Source organism: Trematomus bernacchii, unplaced genomic scaffold, assembly GCF_902827165.1.
Source record: "Trematomus bernacchii unplaced genomic scaffold, fTreBer1.1, whole genome shotgun sequence".
Taxonomy (NCBI): domain Eukaryota; kingdom Metazoa; phylum Chordata; class Actinopteri; order Perciformes; family Nototheniidae; genus Trematomus; species Trematomus bernacchii.
The window spans coordinates 99,252-124,194 of record NW_022987793.1 but is presented as its reverse complement, the minus strand read 5'-3'; the positions used below and the strand labels follow the sequence as shown (position 1 = coordinate 124,194).

The 24,943-nt window shown below is 42.5% G+C and overlaps 1 protein-coding gene across 1 annotated transcript in view; it reads left to right on the top strand.

The window, feature by feature from the left end:
• stab2 (stabilin 2) overlaps positions 1-24,943 on the top strand; it is a 64,675-nt gene that overhangs the window by 18,899 nt on the left and 20,833 nt on the right. Inside the window, exons 21-51 of the mRNA XM_034149825.1 lie at positions 3,939-4,025; positions 4,116-4,227; positions 4,965-5,061; positions 6,629-6,633; positions 6,739-6,791; positions 8,197-8,292; positions 9,558-9,650; positions 9,817-9,864; positions 10,544-10,677; positions 10,754-10,856; positions 10,936-11,016; positions 11,330-11,419; positions 11,491-11,598; positions 11,685-11,816; positions 15,402-15,530; positions 15,607-15,669; positions 15,752-15,850; positions 16,018-16,213; positions 16,697-16,792; positions 16,915-16,972; positions 17,058-17,131; positions 17,227-17,352; positions 17,508-17,581; positions 17,690-17,761; positions 17,930-18,049; positions 18,132-18,176; positions 18,250-18,342; positions 21,031-21,186; positions 21,698-21,823; positions 21,911-21,970; positions 22,076-22,252. Coding sequence (XP_034005716.1) covers positions 3,939-4,025; positions 4,116-4,227; positions 4,965-5,061; positions 6,629-6,633; positions 6,739-6,791; positions 8,197-8,292; positions 9,558-9,650; positions 9,817-9,864; positions 10,544-10,677; positions 10,754-10,856; positions 10,936-11,016; positions 11,330-11,419; positions 11,491-11,598; positions 11,685-11,816; positions 15,402-15,530; positions 15,607-15,669; positions 15,752-15,850; positions 16,018-16,213; positions 16,697-16,792; positions 16,915-16,972; positions 17,058-17,131; positions 17,227-17,352; positions 17,508-17,581; positions 17,690-17,761; positions 17,930-18,049; positions 18,132-18,176; positions 18,250-18,342; positions 21,031-21,186; positions 21,698-21,823; positions 21,911-21,970; positions 22,076-22,252 — 3,003 coding nt within the window. The remainder of the gene's footprint in view (positions 1-3,938; positions 4,026-4,115; positions 4,228-4,964; positions 5,062-6,628; positions 6,634-6,738; positions 6,792-8,196; positions 8,293-9,557; positions 9,651-9,816; positions 9,865-10,543; positions 10,678-10,753; positions 10,857-10,935; positions 11,017-11,329; positions 11,420-11,490; positions 11,599-11,684; positions 11,817-15,401; positions 15,531-15,606; positions 15,670-15,751; positions 15,851-16,017; positions 16,214-16,696; positions 16,793-16,914; positions 16,973-17,057; positions 17,132-17,226; positions 17,353-17,507; positions 17,582-17,689; positions 17,762-17,929; positions 18,050-18,131; positions 18,177-18,249; positions 18,343-21,030; positions 21,187-21,697; positions 21,824-21,910; positions 21,971-22,075; positions 22,253-24,943) is intronic.

The window sequence follows — 24,943 nt, the reverse complement described above, 5'->3', positions numbered from 1 at the left end:
CACTGATAACACTCAACTACACACTGATAACACTCAACACACTGATACACTCAACACACTGATAACACTCAACTACACACTGATAACATGACAATACACACTGATAACACTCAACTACACACTGATAACACTCAACTACACACTGATAACACTCAACTACACACTGATAACACTCAACACACTGATAACACTCAACTACACACTGATAACACTCAACTACACACTGATAACACTCAACACACTGATAACACTCAACTACACACTGATAACACTCAACTACACACTGATAACATGCAACTACACACTGATAACACTCAACTACACACTGATAACACTCAACTACACACTGATAACACTCAACTACACTGATAACACTCAACTACACACTGATAACACTCAACTACGCACTGATAACACTCAACTACACACTGATAACACTCAACTACACACTGATAACACTCAACACACTGATAACACTCAACTACACACTGATAACACTCAACAACACACTGATAACACTCAACACACTGATAACACTCAACACACTGATAACACTCAACACACTGATAACACTCAACTACACACTGATAACACTCTACACACTGATAACACTCAACTACACACTGATAACACTCAACTACACTGATAACACTCAACTACACACTGATAACACTCAACAACACTGATAACACTCAACTACACACTGATAACACTCAACTACACACTGATAACACTCAACTACACACTGATAACACTCAACAACACTGATAACACTCAACTACGCACTGATAACACTCAACACACTGATAACACTCAACTACACACTGATAACACTCAACTACACACTGATAACACTCAACTACACACTGATAACACAACTACACACTGATAACACTCAACAACACACTGATAACACTCTACACACTGATAACACTCAACAACACACTGATAACACTCAACTACACACTGATAACACTCTACTACACACTGATAACACTCAACTACACACTGATAACACTCAACACACTGATAACACACTACACACTGATAACACTCAACTACACACTGATAACATGCAACTACACACTGATAACACTCAACTACACTGATAACACTCAACTACACACTGATAACACTCAACTACACACTGATAACACTCAACTACACACTGATAACACTCAACTACACACTGATAACACTCAACACACTGATAACACTCAACACACTGATAACACTCAACTACACACTGATAACACTCAACTACACACTGATAACACTCAACTACACACTGATAACACTCAACAACACACTGATAACACTCAACTACACACTGATAACACTCAACTACACACTGATAACACTCAACTACACACTGATAACACTCAACACACTGATAACACTCAACACACTGATAACACTCAACTACACACTGATAACACTCTACACACTGATAACACTCAACTACACACTGATAACACTCAACTACACACTGATAACACTCAACTACACACTGATAACACTCAACAACACTGATAACACTCAACTACACACTGATAACACTCAACTACACACTGATAACACTCAACTACACACTGATAACACTCAACAACACTGATAACACTCAACTACGCAACTGATAACACTCAACACACTGATAACACTCAACTACACACTGATAACACTCAACTACACACTGATAACACTCAACTACACACTGATAACACTCAACTACACACTGATAACACTCAACTACACACTGATAACACTCAACACACTGATAACACTCTACACACTGATAACACTCAACAACACACTGATAACACTCAACTACACACTGATAACACTCAACTACACACTGATAACACTCAACACACTGATAACACTCAACTACACACTGATAACACTCAACACACTGATAACACTCAACAACACACTGATAACACTCTAACACACTGATAACACTCAACTACACTGATAACACTCAACTACACACTGATAACACTCAACTACACACTGATAACACTCAACTACACACTGATAACACTCAACTACACACTGATAACACTCAACACACTGATAACACTCAACACACTGATAACACTCAACAACACACTGATAACACTCAACAACACACTGATAACACTCAACTACACACTGATAACACTCTACACACTGATAACACTCAACTACACACTGATAACACTCAACACACTGATAACACTCAACTACACACTGATAACACTCTACACACTGATAACACTCAACTACACACTGATAACACTCAACACACTGATAACACTCAACTACACACTGATAACACTCAACACACTGATAACACTCAACACACACTGATAACACTCAACTACACACTGATAACACTCAACTACACACTGATAACACTCAACACACTGATAACACTCAACTACGCACTGATAACACTCAACACACTGATAACACTCAACTACACACTGATAACACTCAACAACACACTGATAACACTCAACTACGCACTGATAACACTCAACTACACACTGATAACACTCAACTACACACTGATAACACTCAACTACACACTGATAACACTCAACTACACACTGATAACACTCAACACACTGATAACACTCAACAACACACTGATAACACTCAACAACACACTGATAACACTCAACTACACACTGATAACACTCAACACACTGATAACACTCAACAACACACTGATAACACTCAACAACACACTGATAACACTCAACACACTGATAACACTCAACTACACACTGATAACACTCAACTACGCACTGATAACACTCAACTACACACTGATAACACTCAACTACACACTGATAACACTCAACTACACACTGATAACACTCAACTACGCACTGATAACACTCAACTACACACTGATAACACTCAACTACGCACTGATAACACTCAACTACACACTGATAACACTCAACACACTGATAACACTCAACTACACACTGATAACACTCAACACACTGATAACACTCAACACACTGATAACACTCAACTACACACTGATAACACTCAACACACTGATAACACTCAACACACTGATAACACTCAACTACACACTGATAACACTCAACACACTGATAACACTCAACACACTGATAACACTCAACAACACACTGATAACACTCAACTACACACTGATAACACTCAACTACGCACTGATAACACTCAACTACGCACTGATAACACTCAACACACTGATAACACTCAACAACACACTGATAACACTCAACTACACACTGATAACACTCAACACACTGATAACACTCAACACACTGATAACACTCAACTACACACTGATAACACTCAACTACACACTGATAACACTCAACTACACTGATAACACTCAACACACTGATAACACTCAACTACACACTGATAACACTCAACTACACACTGATAACACTCAACTACACACTGATAACACTCAACTACACACTGATAACACTCAACTACACACTGATAACACTCAACTACGCACTGATAACACTCAACTACACACTGATAACACTCAACTACACACTGATAACACTCAACTACACACTGATAACACTCAACTACACACTGATAACACTCAACTACACACTGATAACACTCAACTACACACTGATAACACTCAACACACTGATAACACTCAACTACACACTGATAACACTCAACTACACACTGATAACACTCAACACACTGATAACACTCAACTACACACTGATAACACTCAACTACACACTGATAACACTCAACAACACACTGATAACACTCTATTTTGTTTTCTGACTGGCCTCTCAGGGCTTCCGTAGGAACAGTCTTACAGTAACATGTTTCGCAGCACAAACAAACATGTTGTTGTTGTTGTTGTTGTTGTTGTTGTTGTTGTGGTTGTTGACGGATGTTTCTGTGCTCAGACTCGGGCGTGTTGTAAAGGGTTCTACGGTCTGGACTGCACTTCCTGTCCCGGAGGATTCCAGACACCCTGTTCTGGACACGGCCAGGTAACACACACACCACACACACCACACACACACACACACACACACACACACACACACACACACACACACACACATGCGTTTGTGTTTCAGTGTGTGGAGGGGATCTCAGGGAACGGCTCTTGTATCTGCGAGCAGAACTTCGGAGGCTCTCGCTGTCAGTTCTGCTCGTCCTCCAGCAGGTTCGGACCCACCTGTGACAGAAGTAAGTCTTTGATGATGTCACACAGGTGTGTTACTGTGGGGCTTATTAAAGCTGTCTCTGTCTCACCTGTCTCTCACCGGTCTCTCACCTGTATGTCTCACCTTTCTCTCACCTGTCTCACACCTGTATGTCTCACCTGTCTCTCACCTGTATGTCTCACCTTTCTCTCATCTGTCTCTCACCTGTCTCACACCTGTATGTCTCACCTGTCTCTCACCTGTATGTCTCGTCTGTCTCTCACCTGTCTCTCACCGGTTGTCTCATCTGTCTCTCACCTGTCTCTCACCTGTATGTCTCACCTGTCTCTCACCTGTATGTCTCGTCTGTCTCTCACCTGTCTCTCACCTGTATGTCTCGTCTGTCTCTCACCTGTCTCACACCTGTATGTCTCGTCTGTCTCTCACCTGTCTCACACCTGTATGTCTCACCTGTCTGTCTCACCTATATGTCTCACCTGTCTCTCACCTGTATGTCTCACCTGTCTCTCACCTATATGTCTCACCTGTCTCTCACCTATATGTCTCACCTGTCTCTCACCTGTATGTCTCACCTGTCTCTCACCTGTCTCTCACCTGTATGTCTCACCTGTCTCTCACCTGTCTCTCACCTGTATGTCTCACCTGTCTCTCACCTGTATGTCTCACCTGTCTCTCACCTGTCTCTCTCTCTCTGTCTCTCATCTGTCTCTCACCTGTCTCTCACCTGTCTCTCACCTGTCTCTCTCACCTGTCTCCCAGCCTGTCCCTGTGTCCACGGGCAGTGTGAGAACCGTCCAGATTCAGACGGACGCTGTAAACCGAACTCGTGTCAGCCGGGCTTCACCGGGCGGTTTCTGTGAGAGACAGACGGCGCCGTGTGGCCTTCAGGTTCACTTCTGTCACGCTCACGCTGACTGCGACTTCACCCCGGGGCGTGGGCGTTCAGGTGAGCTCACCTGTCCCTCACCTGTCAGTCTGACAGGGGGACAGAGTGGAGGCAGGGTGTCCTCCATTAGAAACCATTAGGCGCTTTCACACAAAGGTTTCATCAGAACTCTTTAGTTCTGATGAACTAAGTACAGATCGCGTTCACACCGGAATAAGTCCCTGAGGGCTAGGGTTAGGCAAATGAAGCCGCTGACGTCACTTCTTCTTCTTCTGCTTTGGGTTTACTGGCAGGCAGCAAACCACTTCACGGTGTATACTGCCACCCGGAGTCCCCGGCCGGAAGTCCCCGGAGTTGGGGAAGGCTTCAGTAGAAGCTGCTGGGACTCCCAGCTGCTTCTACTGAAGCCTTCAGAGGAAATCACCAGAGCGCCGACACCTCCTCATCTGCACCGCTCCCATGTTTTCTTTTGTGTTGCCATAAGTTAGTCTCTCTGCGTTTGTGCGCTGGGCTAATGCTAATGCTAATAATGCTAATGCGAGGATAATAAAATGGCGGCTCTACAAAACGTTTTTGGAGTTTTACGGGGCGTGGTTTGCAATCCTCCCAGCCAATCAGACATAGGAAACCTTTTTCTCCCACGAAAGTACCTGGCTCTCTAGCAGGGACGGGAAAGGGGGTGAAAAAGGTTCTGATGAACTCATTTTAGTTCAGGCTCTTTTTGGTGTGAACGCGACATTTCGGAACTATATCGGAACTTAAGTGGGAAAAGTACTGCGGTGTGAACGCGCCTATTGAGTCAGAGACAGGACTTAAACCCAAACGTTACTGTGATATCTTGTTTTAACAGTTACTTTATCACTTTATTCTAAACACATTTTGTATTATTATTTTAATTGTTTACTCTATTTGATCTTTATTTCCACCTCGTGTGAATCCTGTTTGAACTCCGACCTGTTGCTGCTCTCAACGCCTGCATGTCCCCGAGGGGACAAATAAAGTTCCATCCTATCTTATCTTAGGTGTATTTGTAAACATGGTTACCAAGGTGACGGGATCACCTGTGTGGAGGCGGACCTGTGCGCACCCCCCCTCCGTGGAGGCTGCAGCGTTAACGTGAGTTATTAAACCCTAAAGTGTAGACCAGCAGCACTTTGATCCACGACAGAGACACTTCTAAACGCTTTGCATTTATAATTCATTTGGTTGAAAAACTTTTTTTTTATCTAAGTTTGTTTTTATTAAATAACTTTAATAACATTTACTGACATGTTTATGATTTCATATTTTCCACAGAGTTTTAAGTTTTCACTTCTCAAGCTTTATTTGAATTCATTCTCCATATGTTATGACTTTATAATTTCACAGACTTGTTTATTTTTTCTTTTGCAAATTTGAGACTTTTTAATCTCAGATCATATTTCATGTAACCTTTCCCCCCTGTCCTCTGATTCTCTTTTGTAAAATCCATCTTCAATAGCAGTACATGTATTTCAAGTTTAAATTAAAGCAGTATTGTGTGCTGCGCCCCCTGCAGGCCAAGTGTGTGCGCAGCGCTCCTGGAGCTCACAGCTGTCAGTGTCTGAGCGGGCTGGAGGCGGGACGGAGAACGACTGTCAGCCAATCAACAACTGCCAGGCGCCTGAGGGGGGGGGGGCTGCCATCCCAACGCCTCCTGCATCTACGTGGGACCTGGACAGGTGAGGACACACCTGACCCTAAACACACCTCATACACCTGACCCTGAACACAACCGGATACACCTGACCCTGAACACACCTCATACACCTGACCCTGAACACACCTCATACACCTGATCCTGAACACACCTCATATACCCTGGACCCTGAACACACCTGATACACCTGACCCTGAACACACCTGATCACCTGACCCTGAACCACAACCGGATACACCTGACCCTGAACACACCTCATACACCTGACCCTGAACACACCTGATACACCTGACCCTGAACACACCTCATACGCCTGACCCTGAACACACATGATACACCTGACCCTGAACACACCTCATACACCTGACCCTGAACACACCTGATACACCTTACCCTGAACCCCACCGGATACACCTGACCCTGAACACACCGGATACACCTGACCCTGAACACACTGATACACCTGACCTGAACCCACCTGATACACCTGACCCTGAACACACCGGATACACCTGACCCTGAACACACCTCATACGCCTCTGACCCTGAACACACCGGATACACCTGACCCTGAACACCACCTCATACGCCTGACCCCTGAACACACCGGATACGCCTGACCTGAACACAACCTCATACGCCTAATCCTGAACACACCTCATATACCTGACCCTGAACACACCTCATACACCTGACCCTGACCCACCTGATACACCTGACCCTGAACACACCGGATACACCTGACCCTGAACACACCTCATACACCTGACCCTGAACCCACCGGATACACCTGACCCTGAACACACATGATACACCTGACCCTGAACACACCTCATACACCTGACCCTGAACACACCGGATACACCTGACCCTGAACACACCGGATACACCTGACCCTGAACACACCGGATACACCTGACCCTGAACACCCCGGATACACCTGACCCTGAACACACCTCATACACCTGACCCTGAACACACCTCATACACCTGACCCTGAACACACCGGATACACCTGACCCTGAACACACCGGATACACCTGACCCTGAACACACCGGATACACCTGACCCTGAACACACCGGATACACCTGACCCTGAACACACCTGATACACCTGACCCTGAACACACCGGATACACCTGACCCTGAACACACCGGATACACCTGACCCTGAACACACCTGATACACCTGACCCTGAACACACCTGATACACCTGACCCTGAACACACCTGATACACCTGACCCTGAATACAATAACAGATAAAATAGTGCAAGAGAATGTTTTGAGATGTGCAAGTAAATACAAATAAAATAGAAATAGTGCACGAAGAGTCTATAAACAAGTAGATGGAATGATAAATTAGATAAATAATATAAATCCTGATGGGGGTCACCAGACACTGATATTGATTCCCCCCACCTCAGAGTGACTGCAGCTGTAAGCCGGGCTACAGAGGCAGTGGCAGCAACTGTGAGGCGGTGAACCAGTGCGTCTCCCAGCGGGGGGGCTGCCACCACCTGGTCAGTATCAGTACTACACCTATTCTGCAAAAGCCACTTCTTCATGTCTCTTCTACATCAACATGTGTCCCCTCTTCTTCATGTCTGTTCTTCATCAACATGTGTCCCCTCTTCTTCATGTCTGTTCTTCATCAACATGTGTCCCCTCTTCTTCATGTCTCTTCTTCATCAACATGTGTCCCCTCTTCTTCATGTCTCTTCTACATCAACATGTGTCCCCTCTTCTCATGTCTCTTCTTCATCAACATGTGTCCCCTCTTCTTCATGTCTCTTCTTCATCAACATGTGTCCCCTCTTCTTCATGTCTCTTCTACATCAACATGTGTCCCCTCTTCTTCATGTCTCTTCTTCATCAACATGTGTCCCCTCTTCTTCATGTCTCTTCTTCATCAACATGTGTCCCCTCTTCTTCATGTCTCTTCTATCAACCATGTGTCCCCTCTTCTTCATGTCTCTTCTACATCACCATGTGTCCCCTCTTCTTCATGTCTCTTCTTCATCAACATGTGTCCCCTCTTCTTCATGTCTCTTCTACATCACCATGTGTCCCCTCTTCTTCATGTCTCTTCTACATCAACATGTGTCCCCTCTTCTTCATGTCTCTTCTACATCACCATGTGTCCCCTCTTTCTTCATGTCTCTTCTTCATCAACATGTGTCCCCCTCTTCTTCATGTCTCTTCTACATCAACATGTGTCCCCTCTTCTTCATGTCTCTTCTTCATCAACATGTGTCCCCTCTTCTTCATGTCTCTTCTTCATCAACATGTGTCCCCTCTTCTTCATGTCTCTTCTTCATCAACATGTATCCCCTCTTCTTCATGTCTCTTCTACATCAACATGTGTCCCCTCTTCTTCATGTCTCTTCTACATCAACATGTGTCCCCTCTTCTTCATGTCTCTTCTACATCAACATGTGTCCCCTCTTCTTCATGTCTCTTCTACATCAACATGTGTCCCCTCTTCTTCATGTCTCTTCTACATCAACATGTGTCCCCTCTATGGATGTGTAGGAGCCTTTGAACTGAGTTTATTATATCCGTTTTGATTTGGTTAGTATCAGAGCTACCTTCACCATCATAGCGTTGAGTTTCTGGATCTGACCGTGTTGTGTTCAGGCGACCTGGTTAGTATCAGAGCTACCTTCACCATCACAGCGTTGAGTCTCTGGATCTGACCGTGTTGTGTTCAGGCGACCTGGTTAGTATCAGTGCTACCTTCACCATCATAGCATTGAGTCTCTGGATCTGACCGTGTTGTGTTCAGGCGACCTGCCAGCTGCTGTCCTCTCAGTGGACATGTGTCTGTGACGATGGATACTCCGGAGACGGACATGTGTGTTATGGGACCGTCTTCCAGGTGAGCTCCAGCTGTTCACACCTCACCTGTTCACACCTCACCTGTTCACACCTCACCTGTTCACACCTCACCTGTTCACACCTCACCTGTGTTTCTTTACTTCAATGTTAAAATACATTCAAAGTCTGGAGTAAATGTACTTAGTTACTTTCCGTGATGCCTTCAGGCGCTGATGACTCTGCCGGACGTTTCTGAGTTCTCCACCTGGACCACTGTGAGTACAAACGGATTCCTTTCTCTACATTCAGATAGTCAGCACAGCTGTAAAACATAAACAACTCAAAGAGAGGACATATCGCAGAACCCGTCTTTGTCCACTCCGTTTTTATCTGATCTCAGATGATCTCAGATGATCCCAGATGATCCCAGGTGATCTCAGGTGATCTCAGGTGATCTCAGATGATCTCAGGTGGTCTCAGATGATCTCAGGTGGTCTCAGATGATCCCAGGTGATCTCAGGGGATCCCAGGCGATCTCAGATGATCTCAGGTGATCCCAGATGATCCCATGTGACCCCAGATGATCTCAGGTGATCTCAGGGGATCCCATGTGATCTCAGATGATCTCAGGTGATCCCAGATGATCCCATGTTACCCCAGATGATCTCAGATGATCCCAGGTGATCTCAGATGATCTCAGGTGGTCTCAGATGATCCCAGGTGATCTCAGGTGATCTCAGATGATCTCAGGTGGTCTCAGGTGATCTCAGATGATCCCATGTGACCCCAGATGGTCTCAGATGATCCCAGGTGATCTCAGGTGATCTCAGATGATCTCAGGTGGTCTCAGATGATCTCAGATTATCTCAGATGATCTCAGATGATCCCAGATGTTGTCAGTTGATCTCAGATGATCCCATGTGATCTGAGATGTGTTCCTGTGGTTGTGTTCAGGACTCTGGTGTGTCCTGGTCTCTGTCGGATCAGAACCTCACACTCCTGGTCCCGTCTTCAGCTGCCGTCTCTAAGATGTCCTCAGAGGACAGAAGCTTCTGGACCCTGAAGGGCAATCTGCCCAGCCTCCTCAGGTCTGAACTCTGAATCACCTGAACCTCTTCAGAGTGTTGTACGTTAGCGCTGACAGCTAGCTTGTGTCCTCCACAGGAATCACATGATCCCGGGGAACTTCCCGTTATCCAGCCTGAGCAGCACTTCCTCTCTGACCTCGCTCCTCAAGACATCACTTCCTGTTTCCACCACCAACCAGGTGAGTCTTCTTTGTTTATGTTACATAAATCACCTGTGAGGACCACACAGAGTCTAAAGGTGTGTGACACTTTCTGCAGGTGCAGTTTTCTGTGGGAGGAGCCACCATCACCACGGCTGACATCGCTGCCACCAACGGACTGATCCACGTCATCGACCAGGTGATCACATGACACGCTGCAGAACACAATGACATCACTACGTAACAGTCACGCTCCTATTGGCTAGCGCTCCAACACATTGTACGTGATAGGCTAAGAGGCGGGACATCTCTAAGCTGGTTGACCAATCACATCAGAGCAGACTTCGCTCTGGTTTCAGACAGAGGGTGAAAAGAGGCAGTATGAGAAAAAAATCAAGAGCTTTTTGAACATTAAACAATTTTCGAAACAATTCTGTAACCACATCAATGCTAACAATGTTATATATGCTAACGCTGCTAACGATGCTAATGACCCTTCTTCCTGTCTGCAGGTCCTGGTTCCCGACAGGAAGCTGAGTGAAGGTCTGCTGGAGACGCTCGCCCTGCGTCCGGAGTTTTCTCTCTTTAGATCGTACCTCATCGTACGTAATATCTCAATATAATCAATATATATTTTGATGTATTGTTTGTAACTGTGTGTGATTGCGTGCAGGACTACAACCTGACGGAGGAGATCGAGCAGGCGGACGAGTTCACCGTCTTCGCTCCGACAAACGCCGCCGTCACGGATTACCTCACCAAGATGGCTGCCACCGCTCTGGTACGGTACTCATTCCTGATCAACTGGTAGTGAATAAACATGGCTGTGTTTCGGTGTCAGTGAAAACGCTTTTATTCTGAAAACAGGATGTGAATACGACCCGGTACCACGTGGTTCTGTCAGAGCGTCTCCTGAGGACCGAGCTGCAGCTCGGAGGGTTCAGAGCCTCCATGCTGGGAGAGAACTTCCAGCTCAGGTTCAGCCCCAGGGAGGGGAAGGTGAGACATATCATACTCTCTATCATACTCTATGATCAATATCATACTCTATGATCAATATCATACTCTATATCATACTCTTTGATCAATATCATACTCTATGATCAATATCATACTCTATGATCAATATCATACTCTCTATCATACTCTATGATCAATATCATACTCTATATCATACTCTTTGATCAATATCATACTCTATGATCAATATCATACTCTATGATCAATATCATACTCTATATCATACTCTATGATCAATATCATACTCTATGATCAATATCATACTCTATGATCAATATCATACTCTCTATCATACTCTATGATCAATATCATACTCTCTATCATACTCTATGATTAATATCATACTCTATATCATACTCTATGATCAATATCATACTCTATGATCAATATCATACTCTCTATCATACTCTATGATCAATATCATACTCTATGATCAATATCATACTCTATGATCAATATCATACTCTATGATCAATATCATACTCTATGATCTATATCATACTCTATGATCAATATCATACTCTATATCATACTCTTTGATCAATATCATACTCTATGATCAATATCATACTCTATGATCAATATCATACTCTATAATCTATATCATACTCTATGATCAATATCATACTCTATAATCTATATCATACTCTATGATCAATATCATACTCTATGATCAATATCATACTCTATGATCAATATCATACTCTATGATCAATATCATACTCTATAATCTATATCATACTCTATGATCAATATCATACTCTATATCATACTCTATGATCAATATCATACTCTATGATCAATATCATACTCTATGATCAATATCATACTCTATAATCTATATCATACTCTATGATCAATATCATACTCTATATCATACTCTATGATCAATATCATACTCTATGATCAATATCATACTCTATGATCAATATCATACTCTATATCATACTCTATGATCAATATCATACTCTATGATCAATATCATACTCTATGATCAATATCATACTCTCTATCATACTCTATGATCAATATCATACTCTATGATCAATATCATACTCTCTATCATACTCTATGATCAATATCATACTCTATGATCAATATCATACTCTATATCATACTCTTTGATCAATATCATACTCTATGATCAATATCATACTCTATATCATACTCTTTGATCAATATCATACTCTATGATCAATATCATACTCTATGATCAATATCATACTCTATAATCTATATCATACTCTATGATCAATATCATACTCTATGATCAATATCATACTCTATGATCTATATCATACTCTATGATCAATATCATACTCTATATCATACTCTTTGATCAATATCATACTCTATGATCAATATCATACTCTATGATCAATATCATACTCTATAATCTATATCATACTCTATGATCAATATCATACTCTATAATCTATATCATACTCTATGATCAATATCATACTCTATGATCAATATCATACTCTATGATCAATATCATACTCTATGATCAATATCATACTCTATAATCTATATCATACTCTATGATCAATATCATACTCTATAATCTATATCATACTCTATGATCAATATCATACTCTATGATCATATATACTCTATGATCAATATCATACTATGATTTCCAATATCATACTCTAATCTATATCATACTCTATGATCAATATTCATACTCTATAATCTATATACATTACTCTATGATCAATATCATACTCTATGATCAATATCATACTCTATGATCAATATATACTCTATGATCAATATCATACTCTATTAATCTATATCATACTCTATGATCAATATCATACTCTATATCATACTCTATGATCAATATCATACTCTATGATCAATATCATACTCTATGATCAATATCATACTCTATAATCTATATCATACTCTATGATCAATATCATACTCTATATCATACTCTATGATCAATATCATACTCTATGATCAATATCATACTCTATGATCAATATCATACTCTATATCATACTCTATGATCAATATCATACTCTATGATCAATATCATACTCTCTATCATACTCTATGATCAATATCATACTCTATGATCAATATCATACTCTCTATCATACTCTATGATCAATATCATACTCTATGATCAATATCATACTCTATATCATACTCTTTGATCAATATCATACTCTATGATCAATATCATACTCTATATCATACTCTTTGATCAATATCATACTCTATGATCAATATCATACTCTATGATCAATATCATACTCTATAATCTATATCATACTCTATGATCAATATCATACTCTATGATCAATATCATACTCTATGATCTATATCATACTCTATGATCAATATCATACTCTATATCATACTCTTTGATCAATATCATACTCTATGATCAATATCATACTCTATGATCAATATCATACTCTATAATCTATATCATACTCTATGATCAATATCACTATCTATATCATACTATGATCAATATCTACCTTGATCAATATCATACTCTATGATCAATATCATACTCTATGATCAATATCATACTCTATGATCAATATCATACTCTATAATCTATATCATACTCTATGATCAATATCATACTCTATATCATACTCTATGATCAATATCATACTCTATGATCAATATCATACTCTATATCATACTCTATGATCAATATCATACTCTATGATCAATATCATACTCTATATCATACTCTATGATCAATATCATACTCTATGATCAATATCATACTCTATGATCAATATCATACTCTATGATCATACTCTATGATCATATATCATATATATATATATATGATCTATAATCCTGAGTCAGCATTATGAGTCCTGAACCCTGTAATGAGTCAGCATGACTCACATGCTGACTCATTACAGGGAGTCAGCATGACTCATGTAATGAGTCACTCCCTGTAATGAGTCACTTCCTGTAATGAGTCACTCCCTGTAATGAGTCACTCCCTGTAATGAGTCACTTCCTGTAATGAGTCACTCCCTGTAATGAGTCACTCCCTGTAATGAGTCACTTCCTGTAATGAGTCACTTCCTGTAATGAGTCACTTCCTGTAATGAGTCACTTCCTGTAATGAGTCACTCCCTGTAATGAGTCACTCCCTGTAATGAGTCACTTCCTGTAATGAGTCACTCCCTGTAATGAGTCACTTCCTGTAATGAGTCACTCCCTGTAATGAGTCACTTCCTGTAATGAGTCACTCCCTGTAATGAGTCACTCCCTGTAATGAGTCACTTCCTGTAATGAGTCACTTCCTGTAATGAGTCACTCCCTGTAATGAGTCACTCCCTGTAATGAGTCACTTCCTGTAATGAGTCACTCCCTGTAATGAGTCACTTCCTGTAATGAGTCACTCCCTGTAATGAGTCACTCCCTGTAATGAGTCACTTCCTGTAATGAGTCACTTCCTGTAATGAGTCACTTCCTGTAATGAGTCACTCCCTGTAATGAGTCACTTCCTGTAATGAGTCACTTCCTGTAATGAGTCACTTCCTGTAATGAGTCACTTCCTGTCTGCTGCAGCTGTTTGTGAACGAGGCCCAGCTGGCCCCCTCTCCCCTCCTCAGCGCTCACGGGGTGGTTCACGGCGTGTCGGCCGTGATGATGATCATCAGGAACCGCTGTGACGCCTCGTCCTTCACCAAAGCCCCCGTAAGACCTCTCACATCAAACTGCATTATTATTATGATATAATATATGAACACACATGACTTCCTGTCCTCTGCAGGGGAGCTGCGTGGACTGCCTGTTCCCTCAGGGGAAGATCTGCCCCAACGCCACGCGCCCAGACGTGAGGAATAACACATTTCATCACTTTCAGTGGCAGGAAGTAAAGTGTGATGTTAACGTGATGCACTTCCTGCTTCCTGCAGACGTCCATGCGCAGCAGGAAGTGCATGTTCACCCGCATGTTCGAGGGCGAGCGGCTGCTGACCATCGGCTGCAGAGCCTCCTGCCTGCAGGAGAACAGGGTGAGACATATCAGAAATACTATCAATTATAAATACTATAGATATTATAAATAATTAAAAAGTCATTAAAAATATATATAAATAATAAAAATGATAAAAATAACAAATATTATAAAATATAAATGATATGATGATAAATATAGTACTGTTCCCCCCCTGCTGGCCAGGTGCGGCGCTGCTGCTCCGGGTTCTTCGGGCCTCACTGTGAGTCCTGCCCGGGTCCAGCGGGTCGGTCCTGCTCCTCTAACGGGTTCTGCTCGGACGGAGCCAGCGGCGCCGGAAACTGCAGCTGCAACCCGGGCTTCAGAGGCACCGCCTGCGAGACCTGCAGCGCCGGGAAGTACGGCGTGCACTGCGACCAGGGTACATATATATATATATATATATATATATATACATATATATATATATATATATATACATATATATATATACTAATACTAATATACATATATACTAATGATCCAGACATGGGTTACAACACATGTTCATAAACGTGTGTGTGTGCCTGTGTGTGTGTGTGTGTGCGTGTGTGTGTATGTGTGTTTGTGTGTATGTGTGTGTGTGTGTTTGTGTGTTTGTGTGTGTGTGTGTGTTTGTGTGTATGTGTGTTTGTGTGTGTGTTTGTGTGTTTGTGTGTATGTGTGTGTGTGTGTGTGTGTGTGTGTGTGTTTGTGTGTGTGTGTGTGTGTGTTTGTGTGTATGTGTGTTTGTGTGTGTGTTTGTGTGTCTGTGTGTGTGTGTGTGTGTGTTTGTGTGTATGTGTGTGTGTGTTTGTGTGTCTGTGTGTTTGTGTGTGTGTTTGTGTGTTTGTGTGTATGTGTGTGTGTGTGTGTGTGTGTGCAGAGTGTGTGTGTGTGCATGGCCGCTGCTCTGAGGGTCTGCAGGGAGACGGCAGCTGTGAGTGTGACGTCGGCTGGAGAGGAGTCCTCTGTGACCAGAGTGAGACTTTATTATTACTCTTATAATTTCTTATTATGTTATTTTTGAATGATCATTGTTTTATCATTTCATTGCAATAATTGTAATTATGTTCTCATTATTTGATATGCTATGTATTTCAGAGATAGAGTCGTCAGCTGAGGATCTGTGTGGAGCCCTGAAGTGTCACACCAGCGCCAAGTAAGGGACATATCAAAGTGATTTCATATCAATTCAAAGACTGATAAATAAATCAATTCCTTTATCAATAATATATCTTCCTCAGCTGTGTGATCAGATCCTCGTCGCCTCAGTGCCTCTGCGCCGCCGGATTCACAGGGAACGGCACTTCCTGTTCAGGTGACAGGAAACAGTTTCTTCTTCTTCTGCAGTTTAAAATGAAGCTGATGAATATAAACCTGTATGTGTGTGTGTGTGTGTGTGTGTGTGTGCAGCGGTGGATGTGTGTGTGCAGGGTAACGGCGGCTGCAGTGTGTTGGCGGTGTGTAAGCGCACGCTGCCGGGCCAACGGGAGTGTGTGTGCACGGCCGGACACACCGGGGACGGGCTCGTGTGTGTCGGTAAATATTTTATATATTTTTTTGTTTATTATTTCTTTCATTATTATTATTATTAAAACTGAAAATATTATTTTAGATTTTTTTCAATATTATTATTATTATTATTTTGGCATGGTGCGTTCGAGTGCTGTAGGATTTCTTGTGTTTCCCCTCAGAAATAAACCCGTGCCTGCAAGGGAACGGAGGCTGTCACTCCGACGCAGAGTGCTTCCACGCCGGGCCCAACAAGGTTCGACTCAATGCCACTATTACACGGTTAAAATGATATAACATGTATTTAAGTTTTATATTATTATTATTGTTATTATTTTATTTGTTTTGTTGTTTTTCTCTCCAGACTTCCTGTGTCTGCAGTAAAGGGTTCAAAGGGGACGGACAAACCTGTGAGATGATCAACCTGTGCAAAAAGGTAACAGTGGTGCGTTCAGGTGCTCATAATGTTCTGTGTTTCAGAGGAACGGGGGCTGCCACCAGTCCGTGGTGCGTTCAGGTGCTCATAATGTTCTGTGTTTCAGAGGAACGGGGGCTGCCACCAGTCCGTGGTGCGTTCAGGTGCTCATAATGTTCTGTGTTTCAGAGGAACGGGGGCTGCCACCAGTCGGCTCGCTGCAACACGACGGGCCCGGGGGTCCGGAGCTGCTCCTGCTACAACAACTTTGTCGGGGACGGGATCAGCTGCAGGGGCACGGTTGCCCGGGTACAAAATATCATTATATATATATTAATGTATATTATATATATTTGTATACGTGTTAATAACAACAGGAAGTGTCTCTCAGGAGCTGCTGGCCAGGAAGCTGAGAGACTTCTACCTGAGTCTAATGGTGAGGGCGGGTGATTCACATTAAATATATATAAAATGAATATGAATATATTAATAATATAACCCTGTTCCAGCTGACGGACATCCCTCTGAAGGGCCGCGGCCCGTTCACCGTGTTTGTTCCCAACAAAGAGGCGAACACCGTGCTGAGAGCCGCCGGAGACAAGGTCAGTGTGTCTGACTTTACTGAATGGCACTGAAGGCATCGTTCAGTTTTGTTATTGTTAGAAAACTCTCCCTGGTCCCCGGCTTGAGCTTCAATCTCAGGATCCATGTATCTGTGATCCTCTCCAGAATGGAAGTAGTCATCACATACAGAGCATCAGCTAGTTCCTGAACAGTGTCCTTCACATGCTGATATCCAAGAGAGGGAGTTACACAGTCACAAGATGGAGGAATAGAAAGCAGTATTCAATGTTTACTTCAGATTAGCTCCACGTCAGAAATGAGCATGCTTGTCATATGTCTCTCTCCATAGAGGCTGAATCATCATGTTCATCACATAGCTATCATATGCCTCAAACAGTCCTGATGCTCTTCTAGGTAATCATACATCCTGTCATGTTCACAGCTACAGTTGGGATACCTTTGTTATCATGTGACTCTCAGATTGGAAGAGGACATTCAGAATGTTCCCAACAGTTATTTAGTGGGAATGCTGATACAGCATTCCCACTATATGTTATGCTACGGACAAAATTCGTATTATTATTCCACCCACTTATTTTGTCCGTCTTATCCTCCCACATTCAACATCGCAGAAACTCCGTTCAAACATCAAAACGTTCAGCTCGGTCGGGAATCGCAGGCTATTACTTTTCTCATTCATAACTTTCATAATTCCAGAGATACATCCCATAATACATCCCATTTTTAACATGGAAGTCAATGGAGACATTCTTCAGACTTCAACAAATCTTCATGCGACTTCAACTGCTAACTGTTCATTCATACTTTCACTCAGAAACCTCATTCCAACTTTAAAATGTTACACATCTTTCTGACATTATTCGTGTAACACAACTTTTAAATCTGATTCTTACTTTTAGAGATATTAAACATTGTTCAGACCTTGGTAAAGAGGTTTTCTTCAGATTTTAACATTAACTAGAGTGCGTGATGTCACAGCTAGAGGGTAGGAAATCTTGAAATGTGCCTTCATATTATTTTTTTTTAAACTGCCATAATTCCCAAACCCTACATTCTTGAGACATAATTTTTCATGACAAACGTAGGAAAACATCTCGTAGCTTGAAAAATGACAAATAATTAAGCAACAAATAATTAAACAAAATGCCATGAAGTGACAAAAACGTTCAACATGTCTCCATTAAAGCCCATTGTAATTTCAGGCTGATATTTCCTCACAGCAGCAGCCGCACACCTTTAGTTAAACTGCCAAAAAGGCCACATTATTAACCCGAAAGTACACAAAAATTACACTTCAGATACTCAACTTCCTTGACATGCTTCACGTTTTGAAATTTCAGAGATATCTGTTATCATTCTTCCACAAAACGTTCACATGTAAGAGGTTTATCTCTCATTCAGAACAATGCAAACCTTTGATCTCTACAGAGCTCGTTAGCTCAAATATAAACACCTGTGTCATGGAACACGATGATGTCATAACACACAGGTGTTCGTGTTTGAGCTAACGACGTGGTCACTGGAGTTTAACAGACTGTCTGAGCCTATTCTTTTCTGTCTGATGGAGACTTCATACTGACTTCAACATGTTCCACCTATTTTATACATTATTGGTGACACACAGCTGTCGTCGTTAGCTCAAATATAAACACCTGTGTCATGGAACACGATGATGTCACATTGACAGGTTTGGTAACGATGCAGCCATCAACGCATCTAAGCTTATTATGGGGTGTCATCAAATGCCGTTGCCATGGCGACAGACCACTCGCCATGAAGCACGATGTCGCTGTAAGTCCAATGGAAACGGTCCGATCGTCCCCCAAACTTCGCTTGTATATCACCGGTCCAGCCCTCAACTGCTCTACGTCAATTATGGGGTTTCTTCAAATGCCGTTGTCATGGTAACACAAGGCTCGCCATGAAACACGGTTTTCTCATAACTTCAGTGAAAATGCTTCAAACGGCCCAAAACTTCACAGGTTTGGTAATGATGCAGCCATCAACGCATCTAACCGTATTATGGGGTGTCATCAAATGCCGTTGCCATGGCGACAGACCACTCGCCATGAAGCACGATGTTGCTGTAAGTCCAATGGACACGGTCCGATCGTCCCCCAATCTTCACTTGTATATCACCGGTCCATGCCTCAACAGCTCTACGCCAAATCTGAGATCTCACCATATGCCGTTTCCATGGAAACGCATCCCTCGCCATAAAAGACGATGTCGCTATAACTCCTATGAAAATGTTCAAAAAGTGCTCAAACTTCACATGTGTGCTAACAGTCCAGCCGTGAAGACATCTACGGGACATGCCGTTGCCATGGCAACACAATGCCCGCCATGAAACACGGTATTCTCATAACTTCAGTGAAAATGCTCCAAATGGCCCAAAACTTCACAGGTTTGGTAACGATGCAGCCATCAACGCATCTAAGCTTATTATGGGATGTCATCAAATGCCGTTGCCATGGCGACAGATCATTCACCATCAAGTTAGTTCAAAAGTTTGCAGTTCAAATATTCTGCTGCTTTTCCAAGCCTTTTTACTTTCTTTTCTTCACTCATCACACATTCAAGCCCCCAGTGTTCATGTATCATTTCAATCTAAATTCTTCACTTTCTTCATTCCCACAAGCAATTTCTTCAGGAATTGCATTCTCTAGTTGTTATTGTTGTTGTTTTCTTGCTGTTTCCTGCAGAAGCGTGCGATGACGGGCCCAGCGCACCGCGAGCTATTAGCCTCGGTGCTGCGCAGCCACATCGTGATGTGTCACACGCTGCTGCCCGCCGACCTCGCCCGACCCCGAAACCTCACCTCGCTGTCGGGCACCGTGATGACCACCCGCAGCCAGGAGGTGACCAATCACAGAGCAGCCTGGATCTAAGGAGCCATAACAGATTCATCATATCACATGAACTCTAGTAGCCCTTACAAAAACTTGATTAGAATCCTTATTTAAAATAACCCAATCAGAGAGCAGCGTCTGGGCAAGGGGCGGGGCTAACACTAACAATCTATCGATCAAGTAGTCGTGAAAAATCTGTTTCTATTATCAGTTTATTAAGGTATTTTCTAAAATGTGAACATGAATGAGAAATGCCTTCTTTATAATCCCTTACCCAATCAGCCAGCTAATGCTAACGCTAGCGGCTCCTTTACTGACCCTAATGTTGGAAATCCTTACCTTTTTATTCTCTGAGAAATCAAACCCTGGTGACCGACTTTTTCCGATGAACATATTTTTACTTTAGTGACCCTCTGATTAACATTAACGTAATATTTATGCATTCATTATAACCCCAAATCAACCAGATAGACTGGAAGACCTCGGGATAAATGCTAACGTCCTCTATTGGTACTTTCAGGGCAGCATCTTCATCAACGATGCTAACGTGACGTACAGTAACGGCGTCAGCGTGAACGGGATCTTCCACGAGATCAGCAAGTTCCTGGTGTCTCCCGTACCGGTCGAGAATCTTCCCGCCACTCTGGTCAGAACCTCAAACGGATGACATTTATTTTTATTATGTGGGATTCATCTCCTGTAAACTCACATTCTGGATGTTTCTGTGACGCAGCTGAACCTGACGGACGTGGCCGAGCGTCACGGGTATAAAACCTTCTTCAAACTGCTGCAGGTGAGAAAATAACACAATGTCTAACGCTGGTGATGATATCCTGTTGAGTCCTTCAGCTCTCATCTCTAAAGTCAGAGAATGAATGCATGAGTCTCCTGGTTTCAGGACTCCGGGCTGATGGACCTGCTTCAGGATCACATCTTTCAGCCGGTGACGCTCTTCATGCCTTCAGACAACGTCATGGCCGCCCTGCCGAAGGAGCAGAGGGACTTCCTGTTTCACCCAGACAACCGGGCCCAGCTGACCGAGTACCTGAAGTACCACATCCTGCAGGGCCGGAAGGTGAGCTAGAGCTGAGGCAAGGCAAGGCAAGTTTATTTATATAGCACCTTTCAACACAAGGCAATTCAAAGTGCTTTACAAAAAATGAAAGACATTCAGAAAATGGCATTTAAAATCAGTCATTAAAAAGAAAAGATAATAAAATAAACATTAAAAGAAAAAATACATGGATAAAAGTTACAGTGCAGTTTAAGATGTGAATAGTTCAATTAAAAGCGGCGGCAAAAAGAAAAGTCTTCAGCCTGGATTTAAAAGTAGTAAGAGTTGCAGCGGACCTGCAGGTCTCTGGGAGTTTGATCCAGATATTTGGAGCATAATAACTGAACGCTGCTTTACCATGTTTAGTTCTGACTCTGGGGACAGAAAGCTGACCAGTCCCTGAAGACCTGAGAGTTCTGGATGGTTCATAATTTAGCAGTAGGTCAGACATGTATTTTGGGCCTAAACCATTCAAAGCTTTATAAACCAGCAGCAATATTTTGAAATCTATTCTTTGACACACAGGAAGCCAGTGTAAGGACTTCAGAACAGGAGTGATCCACTTTCTTAGTGTTAGTGAGGAACCAGTGTAAGGACTTCAGAACAGGACTGATCCACTTTCTTAGTGTCAGTGAGGAACCAGTGTAAGGACTTCAGAACAGGAGTGATCCACTTTCTTAGTGTCAGTGAGGAACCAGTGTAAGGACTTCAGAACAGGAGTGATCCACTTTCTTAGTGTTAGTGAGGAACCAGTGTGAAGACTTCAGAACAGGAGTGATCCACTTTCTTAGTGTTAGTGAGGAACCAGTGTGAAGACTTCAGAACAGGAGTGATCCACTTTCTTAGTGTTAGTGAGGAACCAGTGTGAAGACTTCAGAACAGGAGTGATCCACTTTCTTAGTGTCAGTGAGGAACCAGTGTAAGGACTTCAGAACAGGAGTGATGTGATCCACTTTCTTAGTGTCAGTGAGGAACCAGTGTAAAGACTTCAGAACAGGAGTGATGTGATCCACTTTCTTAGTGCCAGTGAGGAACCAGTGTAAGGACTTCAGAACAGGACTGATGTGATCCACTTTCTTAGTGTTAGTGAGGAACCAGTGTAAAGACTTCAGAACAGGACTGATGTGATCCACTTTCTTAGTGTCAGTGAGGAACCAGTGTAAGGACTTCAGAACAGGAGTGATGTGATCCACTTTCTTAGTGTTAGTGAGGAACCAGTGTAAGGACTTCAGAACAGGAGTGATGTGATCCACTTTCTTAGTGTTAGTGAGGACTCGAGCAGCGGCGTTCTGAATTAGCTGCAGCTTTCTAATAGATGTGTTAGTGAGACCTGTGAAGACACCATTGCAGTAGTCCAGTCTACTGAAGATAAAAGCATGGACAAGTTTTTCCAAATCCTGCTGTGACATTAGTCCTTTAATCCTAGATATGTTCTTTAGGTGATAGTAGGCTGATTTAGTAACTGTTTTAATGTGACTGTTGAAACTCAGGTCAGAGTCCATGACTACACCTAGATTTCTGGCTGTATCTGTTGTTTTGAACATTGCAGACTGAAGCTCAGCGCTAACTTTTATACGTTCTGCCTTGGCTCCAAAAACCATTACCTCAGTTTTATCTTTGTTTAATTGGAGAAAGTTCTGACACATCCAGTCATTGATTTGTTCAATGCACTTACTCAGTGTTTGAATTGGAGCATAGTCTCCTGGTGAAATGGTTACGTAAATGTGTGTGTCATCCGCATAGCTATGGTAACTTATTTTGTTGTTCTTCATTATCTGAGCGAGTGGTAGCATGTAGACGTTAAAGAGAAGAGGCCCCAAGATGGAGCCTTGAGGAACCCCACATGTCATATTTGTCAACTCAGATGTGTATTTACCTATAGAAACAAAGTTGTTTCTGTCCTTTAAGTAGGACTCAAACCAATTTAGAACTGTTGCCGAAAGTCCCACCCAGTTTTCTAGTCGGTCTAGTAATATGTTGTGGTCAACAGTATCAAACGCAGCACTGAGATCTAATAATACTAACACTGAAGTTCTGCCACTGTCTGTGTTTAAGTGGATGTCATTGAAGACCTTTACAAGAGCAGTCTCAGTGCTGTGGTTTGGACGAAAGCCTGACTGGAACACATCCAGTTAGTTAGTCTGTCGACGGTAGCAAACAAGGCACGTGCGTTGGTAATGATGTCAGAGAAGAAAGACTGTCGGGCATTTTTCAATTCCAAATGATAAAGGCCAAGTCTCTCTTTATAGATTTCAAAGTGAACCTGGAGATTTGTTTTTCGCCACCTGCGTTCAGCTTTTCGACACTCTCTTTTTTTCTGTTCTCACAGTCATGGCCTTTCTCCATGGAGATATTTTCTTCCCAGTCACTTCCTTTACCTTAGTTGGAGCAATGGTATCTATAACATTTTTAATTTTTAAATTAAAATGATCTACTAGCTCATTTACTGAGATGTTAGCAGGGGCAAGTGTGGAAGAAAAATTCTGAGTAAACCTGAAGCACCACGTCCTGCAGGGCCAGAAGGTGAGCTAGAGCTAACTAAACCTGAAGCACCACGTCCTGCAGGGCCAGAAGGTGAGCCAGAGCTAACTAAACCTGAAGCACCACGTCCTGCAGGGCCAGAAGGTGAGCTAGAGCTAACTAAACCTGAAGCACCACGTCCTGCAGGGCCAGAAGGTGAGCTAGAGCTAACTAAACCTGAAGCACCACGTC